This window comes from Gymnoscopelus braueri (genome assembly GCF_963280865.1).
Source record: "Gymnoscopelus braueri genome assembly, chromosome: 2".
In the NCBI taxonomy this organism is placed as follows: domain Eukaryota; kingdom Metazoa; phylum Chordata; class Actinopteri; order Myctophiformes; family Myctophidae; genus Gymnoscopelus; species Gymnoscopelus braueri.
Window position 1 is genome coordinate 47,406,613 of NC_137604.1, and position 14,326 is coordinate 47,420,938.

At 39.4% G+C, this 14,326-nt stretch overlaps 2 protein-coding genes across 3 annotated transcripts; one reads left to right on the plus strand and one right to left on the minus strand.

Moving 5' to 3' along the window:
* Positions 1-1,235: 1,235 nt before the first annotated feature.
* On the minus strand, positions 1,236-4,272 carry LOC308095938 (group XIIB secretory phospholipase A2-like protein; the record flags this gene model as incomplete). The annotated part of the gene is made up of 4 exons (XM_080443114.1): positions 1,236-1,502; positions 2,569-2,728; positions 2,893-2,981; positions 4,014-4,272. The coding sequence occupies 4 exons, from the start codon at positions 4,270-4,272 to the stop codon at positions 1,384-1,386; spliced, it is 627 nt and encodes a 208-aa protein (XP_080299240.1). The 3' UTR covers positions 1,236-1,383.
* Positions 4,273-5,094: 822 nt separating this feature from the next.
* LOC308076825 (uncharacterized protein) lies at positions 5,095-13,385 on the plus strand. 2 transcript variants are annotated; one of them, XM_080417318.1, is made up of 11 exons: positions 5,095-5,488; positions 6,082-6,217; positions 7,018-7,374; positions 8,043-8,159; positions 8,356-8,473; positions 8,616-8,725; positions 8,815-8,969; positions 9,485-11,358; positions 11,454-11,567; positions 11,647-11,819; positions 12,506-13,385. In XM_080417318.1, exons 1-11 carry the CDS (start codon positions 5,400-5,402, stop codon positions 12,821-12,823), a joined length of 3,561 nt encoding a protein of 1,186 aa, XP_080273444.1. In that variant the 5' UTR covers positions 5,095-5,399; the 3' UTR covers positions 12,824-13,385. The 2 variants fall into 2 exon arrangements, with proteins under 2 accessions (XP_080273444.1, XP_080273445.1); XM_080417319.1 differs by lacking the exons at positions 8,815-8,969; positions 9,485-11,358; positions 11,454-11,567; positions 11,647-11,819; positions 12,506-13,385 and having other exon boundaries at positions 8,043-8,163; positions 8,356-8,720.
* The last annotated feature ends 941 nt before the right edge of the window (positions 13,386-14,326 follow it).

Sequence of the window (14,326 nt, forward strand, 5' to 3'; positions counted from 1 at the left end):
GCGAAAATAGCTGATCTTCAAGCTCACATTCACAACATGTTGCGATGTGTTGTACGCTTATGGATCGGCTATTATCGCTATTGATGTACAATTAATCCATTAAGACCTCAGGCCGATTCTACAAATGCCTTCTAAATCAGTAGTTCTCACACTTTCAAGATCCTTCAAAAATGTAAAAAAAATAGATGTACAGTACAAGCACGACACCGATGCTTTCCCGGTCTTAATGGGTTAAAACACATGAATCCTACTATCCCTATTCTGGACATGTCATAATAGGTGAGCATGTGGCAAAAATAGCTGATCTTCAAGCCCACAACATGTTGCGTTGTGCAGTAAGCTTGTAAGCTATTGTTATCGCTATTGACGTACAATTAAGTATGTAACGCTCAAGTGGTTAAAAGTGTAACAAGTACTATCATCACAAATGTAATGTATTTCTGGTGGACATGTGGAAGTGTTGAAGATGCTTGTAATTACCAACCATTCATGAATATTTCACTACCCTTTGTATGCAGTTCTTTTTCTATTGATCCTTTTTGACTTTGTACTACAGATATATAAATACACAATTGACTAAAGAAATCCTTTTCTCCTGAAGTGTTATTGAAATACCTTTTTATTGTGTTCAAAATCTTTATTCCATAGATTCATGTGGCCACTTTTATTGTCACTTTAGAATTACATTTGTCTTCACAAAAATTAAAAGTGATTGTGAACAGCCAAGAAACTATCATGGAAACTATCTCCCATAAGTTGTTAACCAGTGCTTGAGAATAGGTGAGCAATGTTTCAGACATATACTTCAAAGATTCAGTTTCTGACTGTTGCGTGAAGTCAAATATAAAACAATTTTATGTAAACATGAAATTGTATGGAGAGAGACGGTTGATTGGTATGAAAGATAAACAGTACTAAGTCTGTAATAAACTAAATTACATTTAGCTAACATTTTCATACCACAGCTTAAAATAAGCAAATATTATTTTGGATGGTAAGATCAACCAGACCCTGAGCCATCTGAAGGCATTTTTTTGTAAGAGAGTAAAGGTCATTACACACCGGCGATTATGCGAATATACGCAAAATTCTGACTCGGTCCGAATAAATAAATAAGCTTTTTCGCTCCGCGAAGCTGATGTGGAAGCTTGCATTGACTTTATACGTTTAAAAAAAAAAACCTATTATTCGCATGAATAAAATCGCCCCCGGTGTGTAAGGACCTTTATACAGTAGTTTTGATGAACAAAAACAAAATAACTAAGAAATAAATTACACAGGTAAGTCCCAAAGCAGTCTCTTGTAACACCCAGAACCAAAACATCATATTTCACATGGTGCTCTGGTACCCTTTAATAGGTGGGTGGTATATTTGGAGGCTTTTCAAAGCTCATCCCTCTCCTCCCCCTCACAAAGGCAGGATGCCCTCTGGCTGTTCATGTAGGGCCTACAGCCTAAGGTCCATACTGTGTTGAACAAGGTGTCTGCTAATGTTTCACATGCTGAGGAAAAAGGGAGAGATGGCGCAAGATCAGCCATGTACAGTATGACATGCTTAAGAGTGAATGTTGTGATTTTATAATCATATTTAAAATACATCATTTACACATTAATGAATGTATAAATTATTTAAAATATGTTTTTTTATGTTTCTGAACTGAATGATATACTGATTGGCTATCATACAGAATAATGCAAATGTTTCCTTAAAACTGTGGTCTGAAATCTGGATCTCTTGAGAGACTTTACGATAAGAGAAAGCACTGTAACTCTCATGACCTCATCAGTAGTATGCATTTTATATTCATACAATTGATACTGTTGCTGTAAGTAGGCTTTGTTCAGACCGTCTACAAATCTGATTGTTTCTCAAATACAATCTTTAGGACTGACTGTCCACACTATCTGTGGTATCTGTGTTATCTGTGATAACGACGTAATGACATAGGCGTGATTCATGCTTAACTTATACTCTGTTGTATGATGGTGACGCTTGTGGAATATAGCCGAATTTACAAGATTGTAGATCGCCTATTTTCGGCAAGTGACACCATCGTAACCAAAGTATAAATCAGGCTTCTGTGTCCGAGAGTCTAGGGCCTAGACTCTCGGACACAGAAGCGGACACAGAAGCCTGATTTATACTTTGGTTACGGGCAGAGGCACAGCTTTAGAAATCATATTTGAATCTAATTTCAAACCACCTAGGAATGTGGTTCAAATCTGATTAGCAAAAATCAGTTCTCGTGTGTGTGTGTGTGTGTGTGTGTGTGTGTGTGTGTGTGTGTGTGTGTGTGTGTGTGTGTGTGTGTGTGTGTGTGTGTGTGTGTGTGTGTGTGTGTGTGTGTGTGTGTGTGTGTGTGTGTGTGTGTGTGTGTGTGTGTGTGTGTGTGTGTGTGTGTGTGTGTGTGTGTGTGTGTGTGTGTGTGTGTGTGTGTGTGTGTGTGTGTGTGTGTGTGTGTGTGTTCGTGTTCTTGCTGTTCAGACTTAAAACAAGCATTCCAATCTGGATAGGCCAGAAACCAGATTTGGGCTGCCAGTCTGAACATGGCCTAATGGCTCACCCACCTTCAACTTTTGAGATGAAGCCAAGGCTCTTCTTGAGATCAGAACAGATACTGTGGAGGCACCATCGGAACTTGGAATCACAGCGGTACTTGTTGGAGCCACAGGTGTCGTAACACACATCCAGCTGATTACAGCACTTTGTCATGGCGGGTATCTCCATCTGGTTTAGGACAAAGGTGATCAGTCGGCTGGGTGTGGAATACTAATGTACTAATCTATAAGATTATAAAGTTTCTTAATCAGATTAACATTAATCAAGTCTAGTGGCATGTAAAAATGTATCTGGGTGATGGCGTAATTAAAGTGTGATTAAAAGGTACGTACGCCCTCTGGTGTGGGAAGGCCAAGAAAATAGGAGTTGCATCCATCAGGCTCTGGCATCTGGAAGTCGGGACGTGGAACAGCAGCTTTACCTGAGAGATGTGCAAGATACACACACACACACACACACACACACACACACACACACACACACACACACACACACACACACACACACACACACACACACACACACACACACACACACACACACACACACACACACACACATCAATAGTCAATGTCTGCTATCTTCACTAGCCCTGGTTCATAGTCCATTACTCATGATGTCATGATGTTGATAATAAATCACAGAGGAAAATAATAATTGTTTACGTGATGGGGACAAAATTGAATATATATAATATATATATATATATATATATATATATATATATACCCATGTATATATGTAACATTTTGCTTCTGCAGACTTTCAAGTTTTCTTTTAAACATAATCTAGGCATATATGCTATATAACTATATACAAGTCTTATATTCGTCCTAGAAAAATTGTTGCGACCTGAGTTTTCTATATCCACTTTTAATAAGGGATGCTATGATTCTTACCACCCACAATATTTAAGTAAATCTGAGAGTGAATCAAGAAGGTTTATTTGTCACTACTCATAAATGTACAACCAGCTAAATGTGTGGTAAAGTCCACAATACTATGCAACATAAACACAACAATAATAAAGCTAAGATGAGAAAAATCATCATAAAGAATTACTATAGCAGCAGCAATAGCCACTTCAACATAACAAGGGTGGGCGGTAGCCTAGTGTCTAGATTAAAGCATGACAAAAGGCATAACCACCATACAGATACCTTAGTATGTACATTGTTCAATATCGGTTTGAGCAATCTGTACGAGAATAACTAAAATCAGTCAGATTGTTTTCTTTTCATTCTCTCTTTCTATGTGCTGTGGCAATAGCACTGGACAATTAAAAAGTTATACAAAAGTACACTATTTTATTAGGCTATGTCTGATATACCAAAAGTGGAATATAATTATTTTTTTTGTTTTAAAGGAATATACTAACAGTATAGTTTAACACTTACCAAATCTGAAAATCAAGAAAGCATAACTTATTTACCTTTGAATAACTATAACTTACCATATCGACAGCGGTACTGGCACACCCCATCACGTCCGCCCATTAGTTCAAGCATGGAGTCAAAGTAACCATTGACTGCCTCAAAACTGCCCCTGAGAGAGTCCACTCCCCAGATGGTGTCGTCTTCCTCCTCTGCCGGTACGGCTTCTGGAGTCTGGCTGGATTCTGGTTCTGCTGGGGCCTCAGCATCTTGACTCAGGGCCACGTGGATAGACAAGCCCAGAAGGAACAGGAGAGAAAGGCCTAGTCGTTGTGCCATGCTGCCGGCAGAGAGCTGTGGACAGCAAGTTACTCTGTGAGTTCAAATCGGGGGACTGATGGAGACACAGACACAGGGAATACTGAAACCGTATTGCCAACCACCATGACCTGGACTTTGATCTAAAACAGAGGGATAGCCTCCACTGTGGCGGAGCAAAGTCCCTCCTCTATCAAGATGTTACTTCTTAGGCCTATCTATTTCATACCGTCACATGTTTAATGAGCTTTAGGTAGGCCTGTAGAGATTGCATTTTATTTTAATCTAATTCTCTACATACTTGTTATGTCTCCTAAGAGTACTAACCCTTCCCCGTTCCCTCCATTATTCCAGTGTTCTTATAAACATATACAATGCAGATCAGTTATTACTGAGATACACGCTGTATTATTTACACCTCTGATCCTCTATCACTGGCTGTAAAGCATTATGGACAGTAGGCTACTATAGATAATTAGCTGTGTCCATCGAATCATTCGACGTGTACTCAACAAAACAAAGCTTGATCAAAACCAGGGTGCATGTGAGCAAATCCTATGTTGCGTACTTGTTATACAACATTGTTGCAACACTGTTATGCAGTAATAGTATTATTGATTTTAGTATTACTCTAATACTAAGATCAACTTTAAGTCATTTCAGGACAATGACTGAATGTTCTTCGGAAAGGTGCTGAATGGCGATACAATCAATGACCAGTAGTGGGCGCTAGTCGTAATTTCAGTCCATTGTTGGAACTGAAGTCTTTATATTAGGGGCGTTGACTGACCTCAGTGACCTGACGTACCGGGTGACGTACACGGAAGTAAGGGTAAACAACGAGCCGAGCACGCTATGGAGCGATTCGATACCGGTTGTGTTGTGTTCTAAAACCCACATTTTGTATTTTCACTGAAGGATTATCATGTAATTATTGACCAAAAACACGCAACAACCACCAATTTCTTTTGCGTTTCACGTGCGTGTACTTATGTTTGCGACCTGAATACTTCTTATTGTAGGGAATTAGTTTATGCAAGTGATGTTTTGCTGAGTTTTAAGTGCTATTATATTTAATGCTGCGACCCACTGCTATGGCTATGGCTGCAGTAAAAAACCTTTTAAAATAACCCGTCAAGAAAAACACGATGTCATTCGCAAACCTGTTCAAGGCTCTGCCTACTACTGCTGAGGATCATGACACAGCAGCCTATGAAGCACGACGCCACCCACAGAGGTATACATTTAAAATTAAACCTATTTCAGTACACGGATATTGTATTTATCAGTGGTGGAAAAAGTACTCGCATTTTTGTAAAAAAGTAAAAGTATCAATTCTGCAACGTAGAAACACAAGTAAAAGTCCGGAATTCTAAATTTACTCGAGTAAAAGTACAAGAGTGTTGGTATCAAAATGTACTATGCAACAAAAATGTGGAATGCCCTAAAAAGAGTACCTTCAGATGGCTGCAATTCAAAACTGGCCCCTTTTTTTTCTCTAACTTTTTACTGTATGTATTTTAGTTTCTCTTATTTTGCAATTTTTAAACTGATTATATGATGTTCTGCATTGTAGTGTATATCTGTCTGTGACTGTCCTTTTAATGTCACTATGAATTGAGTACATGGGGACCCCATTTGAAACAAGCCATTAGGCTTTCATGGGCTTTTCAATCCCATTTAGTTGACCTTGTATTTAAACCGTACTTTCATTTCAGTACAGTACAGTACTTGAGTAAATGTACGTAGTTACTTTACACCACTGCTCAGTACACTGAACTGATATTATACTTATTTTCTTCGTTATATTTGTATGTGTCATTTTCATAGGAAAGGAAGCAAGCATGTGCCTTCTAGCCAAGAGAAGGACCATGACAGCTTTGCCTATAATGCCAGACAACAACAACGACATGGTGGTAAGGAGCTGAAAGCCTCCAATGAGAAGAGAAGAGGACACCATGATGAGGTCAGTGGTGGAAGAAGTAGGCTACTCAACTTATTTACTTAAGTAAAAAGTATCAAAACCGCAATGTAGAAATACTTTGTTACAAGTAAAAGTCCTGTATCAAAATTTTACTCGAGTAAAAGTGCAAAAGTATTGGTATCAACATTATACTTAAGTACCAAAAGTAAAAGCACTTGTTAAGTGGAATATCCCATTTCACAGTTTTCAAATATATAAATGTATGAAAATCCTTTGAAAATGGCAGATCTACAAGCTCAAAGCGACGCGTTGTGTGAGCTTGTAGATTTGCTATTTTCAAACAGCTGGAATATGTATAGGGCTGAAGTGGTTAATGTACTGTATGTTTTGTAATTAAATATGTTTTTTTGTTTAAACGTTAAAGCTCTATCTTTTTGATTGATATCATTTCTATTAAAAAAAAGAACCCTACAAACATCATTTATTAACTTGTGTTCCAGTTCCGATGCTCATTTATTTGTTGTTTCATAACTTGCAATTTCACTTGTCCTGTATGAGTTTTCTCTCCTAATTGGATGAAATGTATGTATCCTGACCTAAAAATGCATTATATGTTTACCAAAGAGCTGGAGAAAAGGGCATACCCCTATTAATGAACCAACATGCTATACTGCAATGATTTATATGGGAATATAGAGCTATTTTACACTTATCTTAACCAAAACAATAATAGAAAATCACTTCCTGGCAATGATCGCCATCATTTCATTCAGAGTGACATTGTCATTCACTCATGTCATGGTGTGCATTCTGCTAAAATGTCCTCCATTTCTGTTCCACAGAGGCAGGGTCACAAAACCAGGAAATCATTTAGTCATAAAGACAACCATAGGGGAAACTGTAAGCAACCAAGCCTTGGTTTCACCCAACAGTTACAGCAATACATCCACAGCAGAGATACTGGTCTGAACAAGACCAATAGCAGGCCAGAGGTAGATTGCAGAACGAAACACAACAAGTATGACAACCCACAACGACCGCAGCAACAACAGAGGAGAGGGAAGTGGATACATAAAGAGGAGTTCAATCAGCATCGTCCAAACAATAGAGGGCGTCCTTTCCCCAGAAGTGGGCAGCATCAGTCTTATTGTACCAGAAAGGACTTTTCTGGCAGAGGCCCCGATAAAGGTGGCTGGAAGGTTGGTAACACACCCACATATTTAACCCATTAAGACCTGAGGCCGATTCTGCAAATGCCGTCTAAATCACTAGTCCTCACACTTTAACCCATTAAGACCTAAAGCCGATTCTACAAAATGTCTTCTAAATCCTAACAGTTTTCTGAAAATATATCAGTTTTCATATCAGTGGTTCTCAAACTTTTTCATGTCAAGGACCCCCAAAATGACATGTATTTGGCCGCAGACCCCCATCTCAAAATATTTTGTTCCAGGGAGCCCCAGAAGCAAAGATTTGAGTTACAAATGTTCCCCTTAAAATAATATATATTCAAAGATTTGCACACATTTTCACGATTTTTCAGAAATAGCAGATCTACAAGCTCGTAGCTATGATCTACAAGCTATGAGCTTGTAGATCTGCTATTTTTGAATAGCCAAAGTGTATAATAATGCTTTTTAGCTCAAATCAAAGAATGACACAGATGCGTTCCAGGTCTTAATGGGTTGAAGATGTTTTAAAAAATGATGAAAAATAGCAGATGTACAAGCTTGTATATCTGCTATTTTTGAATAGCCAACGGCAAAATCTAAAATTACACTTTCCCCGGTTTTAATGGGATAATATACGTTAAAGCGTGCGTGTGCACACGCATACCTTTCATGCACATTTCACTGTGACCTCCTAGGATCCTCCAGTGGAGCAGAAGCGGTACATGACGCAGGAGTTCATGGACCAGAATGGTTTGGAGGTGGAGGGACATGGTTTGGTCTGTCGCCATTTTCTTAGTGGAAGATGCACGAAGGCAGGTTATGTTCATTTGTTGGAAACTTAAATGACTTTAGATTTGTCAATTCAAAAGTGCTAGTGTGTGGATCAAATGCTTGTGCAAAGCCAGCGGTGCTTTTAGTTTCATTTTTGATATGTTTGTTTAGCATTTTACCTATGCTTGTATTTATCAGTATCTTAACCTCAGTCTGTTTCTTCTTCTTTGTTTACAGGGCGATGAATGTCAATTGCCGCATGTTCAGAATATGAGCAACAACATGCTTAAAGAAGTATGCAAATTTTATGTTGTAGGATGCTGCAACAAAGGAGAGACCTGCCCATACATGCACAATATCCTTTAAAAATATAAAATATCTATAGGTAATCTTATGGTAAAGTAGGCTTACTTAAGTAATCCAAGAATGTTACATTATTAACTGATAGTTTACTGATAAATGAAATGTGAAAATAATTTCCTTAACCAATAAGCTACGTTTATTTCCCTGCAAGTATTTCCATACACGTGGGAAGTGTTTTACAGGAGCAGAGTGCAGGTTTTCCCACGAGCCCCTTACTGACCTCACAAAAACATTGCTGGATGGGGTGTGTATTAATATATACTGTATATATAATATATATATGACACAACTGTGCTGAAAGCAATTAAGTTAGGTATGTTCTATTCTCTGCAGGCATTGAAAAGGGACTTGGATTATGCTGAAATGCAGATGAAAGCCCAACTACCGGTAGATGAACCTGATCAGTCAAAGAACACAGAGGAGCCTCTTGCTGCAGAGAACATGGCCGTTGATAAGCCAAAGCTTGAGATACGGCTGGATTCAATCAGGTACTGGCATTCTGATTGTCTCTGCCTGGTCGAAGGCCGTAGATTATGTTTTCGCTCCTGTCCATTCGTGTGTCTGTCTGTCTGTCTGTGAGCAGCTAAATTGCTGGACCGATTGGCATGAAACTTTGCACGTACACCAGGGAGCAAACCATACAGACATTTTTAAGTCTACAGATTCTGGTACAAATTGGCCTCTTGGTGGCGCTATAACAGGCCGCTTAACGTTTTGACCTATAACTCTTGCACTGTAGGACGTACAGGCAAACATTTAAAAAGTTTAAAATGTATATGGTATTTATCACATCCCCAGCCTTTATTTGTGCTTGGGAAGAGGAGTGATAAGCTTGTACTGAATGGTCAGCTGTCGCATAACCCCTAGGGCTGATACGGCAACTGACCAATCAGTGCAGATGTAGTGGCATGGTACATGTATGTGATATAATTATGCTCTTTTGGGTTCCTCATCTTCAACCACAATAAGTGATATGTTTTATTTTCCCTTTTTGATTTTCCAGGCCTAATTTTTACAACAGCTCATGCTCATCAGAGGCACATGCTGAGAAGGTCGCCTTGTGTCATGCTGGTGTGTCAGCTGATACAGAAAAGGATGTTGTTCCGCTGTATGACACAGATCCTGCCAGTGTTGCCTCAAGCCACCCTGGTGATGATGCAATAGTACCTTATTCAGTTGAAGCAGTGCTTGGATCTCAAATCGGCAAAATCTACCCCAGTCTCCCCGGTGCCCCTGCTGGCAAGGAATCCACTTCCCCTTCTTTGCCATCGACATCTATTCGTTGTCCTTCAAACTCTGCAAACCAAAGTGCAGGTCCCTACTCTGTAAATGCTGTTCTTGAGTCCTATAAATCAGAGGAAACTTCTAAGTGTAGCCTTTCTTCTGGCTCAATCAGTAGAGCTTTATATATTCCTCTGTCTTCAAAAACGGTGCCTTCAAACAGAGAAATCCCTGGCCCTCCAGGATACTACACAACCTGCAAAGAAAAAGTATTTTCTGGGAGTGAATCAAACATACCCCTAGAAAGACGGGTCACGGGCCAGACGCCAGCCTGCCAAGGCCCCGTCAAACAGTTTTCAACTACAAAGAAGTGGCCCAACCTTCCCCATACCTCTGTGGGCTCTAAAGAGCTAGTTGGGAATATTTCAATGTTCCAAAAGCCTCCCGTCATCAAAGAGGAGAGCCAAGTTTCTGTTGTTCAGAATTCTACGTCCAAACATTTCATAAAAACAATTGCACATCTAACAACGGACATTACTGGCCCACAAGACCATATAGAATCCCTACAAGCCAATAATCCTGCAGTTTGCTCTGGTGGCTTGACCATTAAAGTTGAACCTGTGGTTGCAACCAGTAAGAATAAAACGGCTTTTCACAATCTTTTTTTAAACCTCCCTAGTCAGAGCTCTGCTCCTCCCAAATGTTCTGTGCAGCTAAAATCTCAACGTCCCTGTGCACCATCTGACCAAGGAGAACCAATGCTGTCTCGGGATCCTTCTTTAACTGTTGCACGCAGTAAAAGTGCACTTCATGTTTCTGCTACACATATCACATGTCAGAGTATTTCTACAAACCCTGTCACGCAGAAATGTGTTTTGAAACTATACGAAAAGATAAAACGTCAATCTTCAGACACATTGAACCCGACAGACAGCACACAGCCACCTGATCAAGTTCAGGTCAAGTTTAATGATGCAGACTGCAAGATAACAATGGGCCAAGATGTCAAATCTACGGTTGATGGTATTAAGCCCATAACTAAACCCTTCCACAGCCTTTTTGCAAGACCACTTGGTGAGATCTTACCTTCCGTACAGACGACACCAGATTCCCTGACGACACTCTCATGTCCTCAAAATTCTACCTCTTATCCTACTCCAAATTCTACAGACTGCAAAGAGGAAATTACTCCTATGAGACCTGTGGTTGAATCTGGTAAGGCCACTGAAAGACCCTTCCTCAGCCTTTTTGTCAGCCCTCCCTGTGAGCCTTCTGCTCCACCACCACCCGAGCAGACTAAACCACTCGAACCAATTCATTGTACCTCAAGTTCAAGAGGCTGTAAGCAGAAAGCTTCTCATTTAGGTGTAAAGAGACTGTTCACAGATCTCACCACCGATAGTGACGCCGATACTCCAGCAGCACCAAGGTCCTCTCAGTCCCCTCCTACAACTAAAAGTAAAAAAGCTAAATGCATAAGTGCAACTGAGTATAATCAGAATATAAATGAAACTCTGAAGCAGTCAGAGAGCCACGCCTGTAGACTTTCATCAGAGACCCCCGATGAGAAGTCCACCACTCCAGTTTACACCACTGAATCCAGTTGCCCCAGAACTCGGACTGACCCGCATCCACCCAAAGCTTTATCCCACAAAGGTAAGAATCTGGATTTACAGTGTTTTAAGATACTAATGCTATTATTTACACACTTCTGCTGGCCATGTTGATTCTACATTTTATTTAATTTGCAGTAACACCAATGGCAGCTACTAAGAATTCCGTTATGAGCACCCTCTTCCTCCACTTGAGTCCATACCACGAAGACAAGGAACCACAGAGCAACATCCAGAACAGTCTCTCTTTAGGTATAATTTGTGGCTGATGAGCATTCAGCTTTCCCCCCGAATCATTGTTATTATATATATTTTTTGGTTGCCTTTTCAGAATGTGAAAATGAGGACAGGTCCAGCTTAATAATAGGACAACAGCAGGAAAGAGAAGTGGAGGAAAAGAAAGTAGATGAGCTGATGGAGAAGACGATGCAAGATGAGCCTGTGAGGATTCCAGTAGAATCTTCACCATGCCTGTCAATGAGTGAACCTCCTCAGCAATGCCAGGTTGATATTGTATTATTAACCACTTAAACCTCACTTTACTAACCTGAGCTGGCTCTGTACTTAGTCTGCTCTTGTTTCCTTTTACACCAATTCTTTTCACCAGAAATAGCAGATCTACAAGCTCACTTTGCGATGCGTTGTGAGTTTGGAGATCTGCTATTTACCCAATGTTCCCCCAGAATAGGGGGCCATTTGAGTAATACAATTTTTTGATTAAATTTAGATTATTTTTCTTAGATTGCTAGCATCTTTATGCAAAAATATATTAAAATGTTTAATTGTTATGTTGAGCACTATGTAATATATTTAATTGAAGCAATTGTATACAATGTAATGGATGGACACAGAAATGTACAGTGGCCAGACTGGTCTGTGGATTTTTACCTAAGCTAAGTAACAACCACAGTTTGAGGACCAGTTAACTTTCATTCACGTTATTTAATGTGTGCAGCCTTGGGTTGAAAATCTGATTGTATATCAGATTTTGTATTTTTATTCGGTACTTCCTATTCTATGGATTAACCGTATTGTATCCTTTTAACCACATAGCGATTCACTTCCTACTGAACTAGTGACAACCTTATTCTTGTTTACAGATTTTGTCCTCTCCTTTAAATCTGTTCATTACCCAGGAGTATTGTCGTCCCCTTAACATTATCCCTCTTCTCCTCTCCCTCTGCCACCAGTCTTTAGTTCCACGGGCCCTGTCTACTGAGAAAACGATTCCAACAAAACATCGTCCCGCTTTTCACCCCTTTGCCCTCCAGAGGGCAGCAGCTGGGTCTGCTTCCACGACGGCAGGTCTTACTGAGAACCAGGTGAGAACCACCGCTACCCACAGCCTACCAATACAGCCAGTGACACAACCTCACACCCAACTAGCGATGAAGCGAAGCTGTCAACAACGCAAGTCTGTAAATGGGAATGGAGACGATACACCATTCAGTACCATAAAAAACCTTTTTAAGACTTTAGACCCTACTGCCTCTCCTTTTGGACAGTAACCCTGGAATAATTCTCAAGGGTTTAAACATTTGAACGACAATATGCCACTGGTTCGATATTTGAAGTTCATAGTATTTTGCGTGCTTAAACCATTGCTTTACTGTCTTAGTATGAGGACATTTTTATGTTTTTTTCTTTTCTTTTTTTGGTCACAATTCAAGATACCATACCTTTACCCTAGACATTTGTTTGTCAAATTACAGTAAATCATTATATATTCATTTATTAGCAGAATAGCTCTATATTCCAACTGTTCAGGAACAAGGGTCTCCTCATCTCTGCAGCTCTTTTGTAATACATTTTAAGGTCAGGATACCCATTTCATCCAATTAGGATGAAATGGGTACATACAAGATACAGGCTCAATAAGTTAAATTGGAAGTGATGGAACAAAGACATGAGCTGACAAAATTGGAACTGGAACACAAGCTGATATGATTATCTTTGTGGTGTTCTCTATCCTGAAAGGATGAAATTGGTGACCAACCTAAAAAAATATTTTCGATTTACTTAGGCTATTAGTATTTTTTATAATTTTTTGCTAAGATGAATGCTAAATAGCCCTGTATTCCAAAAGCAATTATTGCTATAGAGTCTACACAGTATGGTCTTTCCAGTTCTAAACACAAACAGAAAATAGAATTTCAGGTCCGTATACCAATTTTATCTAATCAGGAGAGAGAACTCATACAGAATCTAGGATAAACAAGTCATTTCATTTCATTTCAAACCTTTATTTATTCTCGAAAGACATTGAGGTTGCCCTCATTTGCAGTGTCGTCGAGATAAATCACAGTACAATTTCATTTTCATTTTCACATCCATATTCACATCAAAAACAAGACAGAACAGAAACAAAATAAACAATATTTCCCTATCGTGTGATACAACACAGTTTAAAAGCAATTGCAGACATTTGTGGGTAGGCCTGCAATCAAGGTTTTAAATTGTCTGTATGTTATGGGAGAACAGATCTTAAATTTAAGCTGTAGGTCATTCCGGGTGGTTGGGGCACTAAAACAAAAGGCTGTTTTCCCCAGTTCAGTCTTTACTTTGGGGACCTTTAGCGTGAACCAATCACTGGAGTGTGACCTGTGTGTTACAGGGTTCCAATCTAACAGGGATTTAATATACTGTGGTAAAGTCCCATCAATTGCCTTAAAATGAATCGGTACCAGTGTTTGCTTCGCCTGTCGGTCAAAGAAGGCCAACCCACTCTTATCATACAGGATGAAATTGGAAGTGATGATACAAGTTAATGAGCAGACACGATTGGAACTCGAGCACTTACATTTAAAGCTGAACAATTGACTTTGTGAGGTTCTCTCTCATTGATTGGATACATTTGGTATCCCAACCTGATGACGTATTTTCTGTCAATAGCTGATTACTATTGGCATGTAGAACTTTAACTTTTAACTTAACACTTATTAACAAAAACAGAACACTTACACCCACTTTAATGTGTATGATATTCCCATTTAATCCCACACATTATCCAC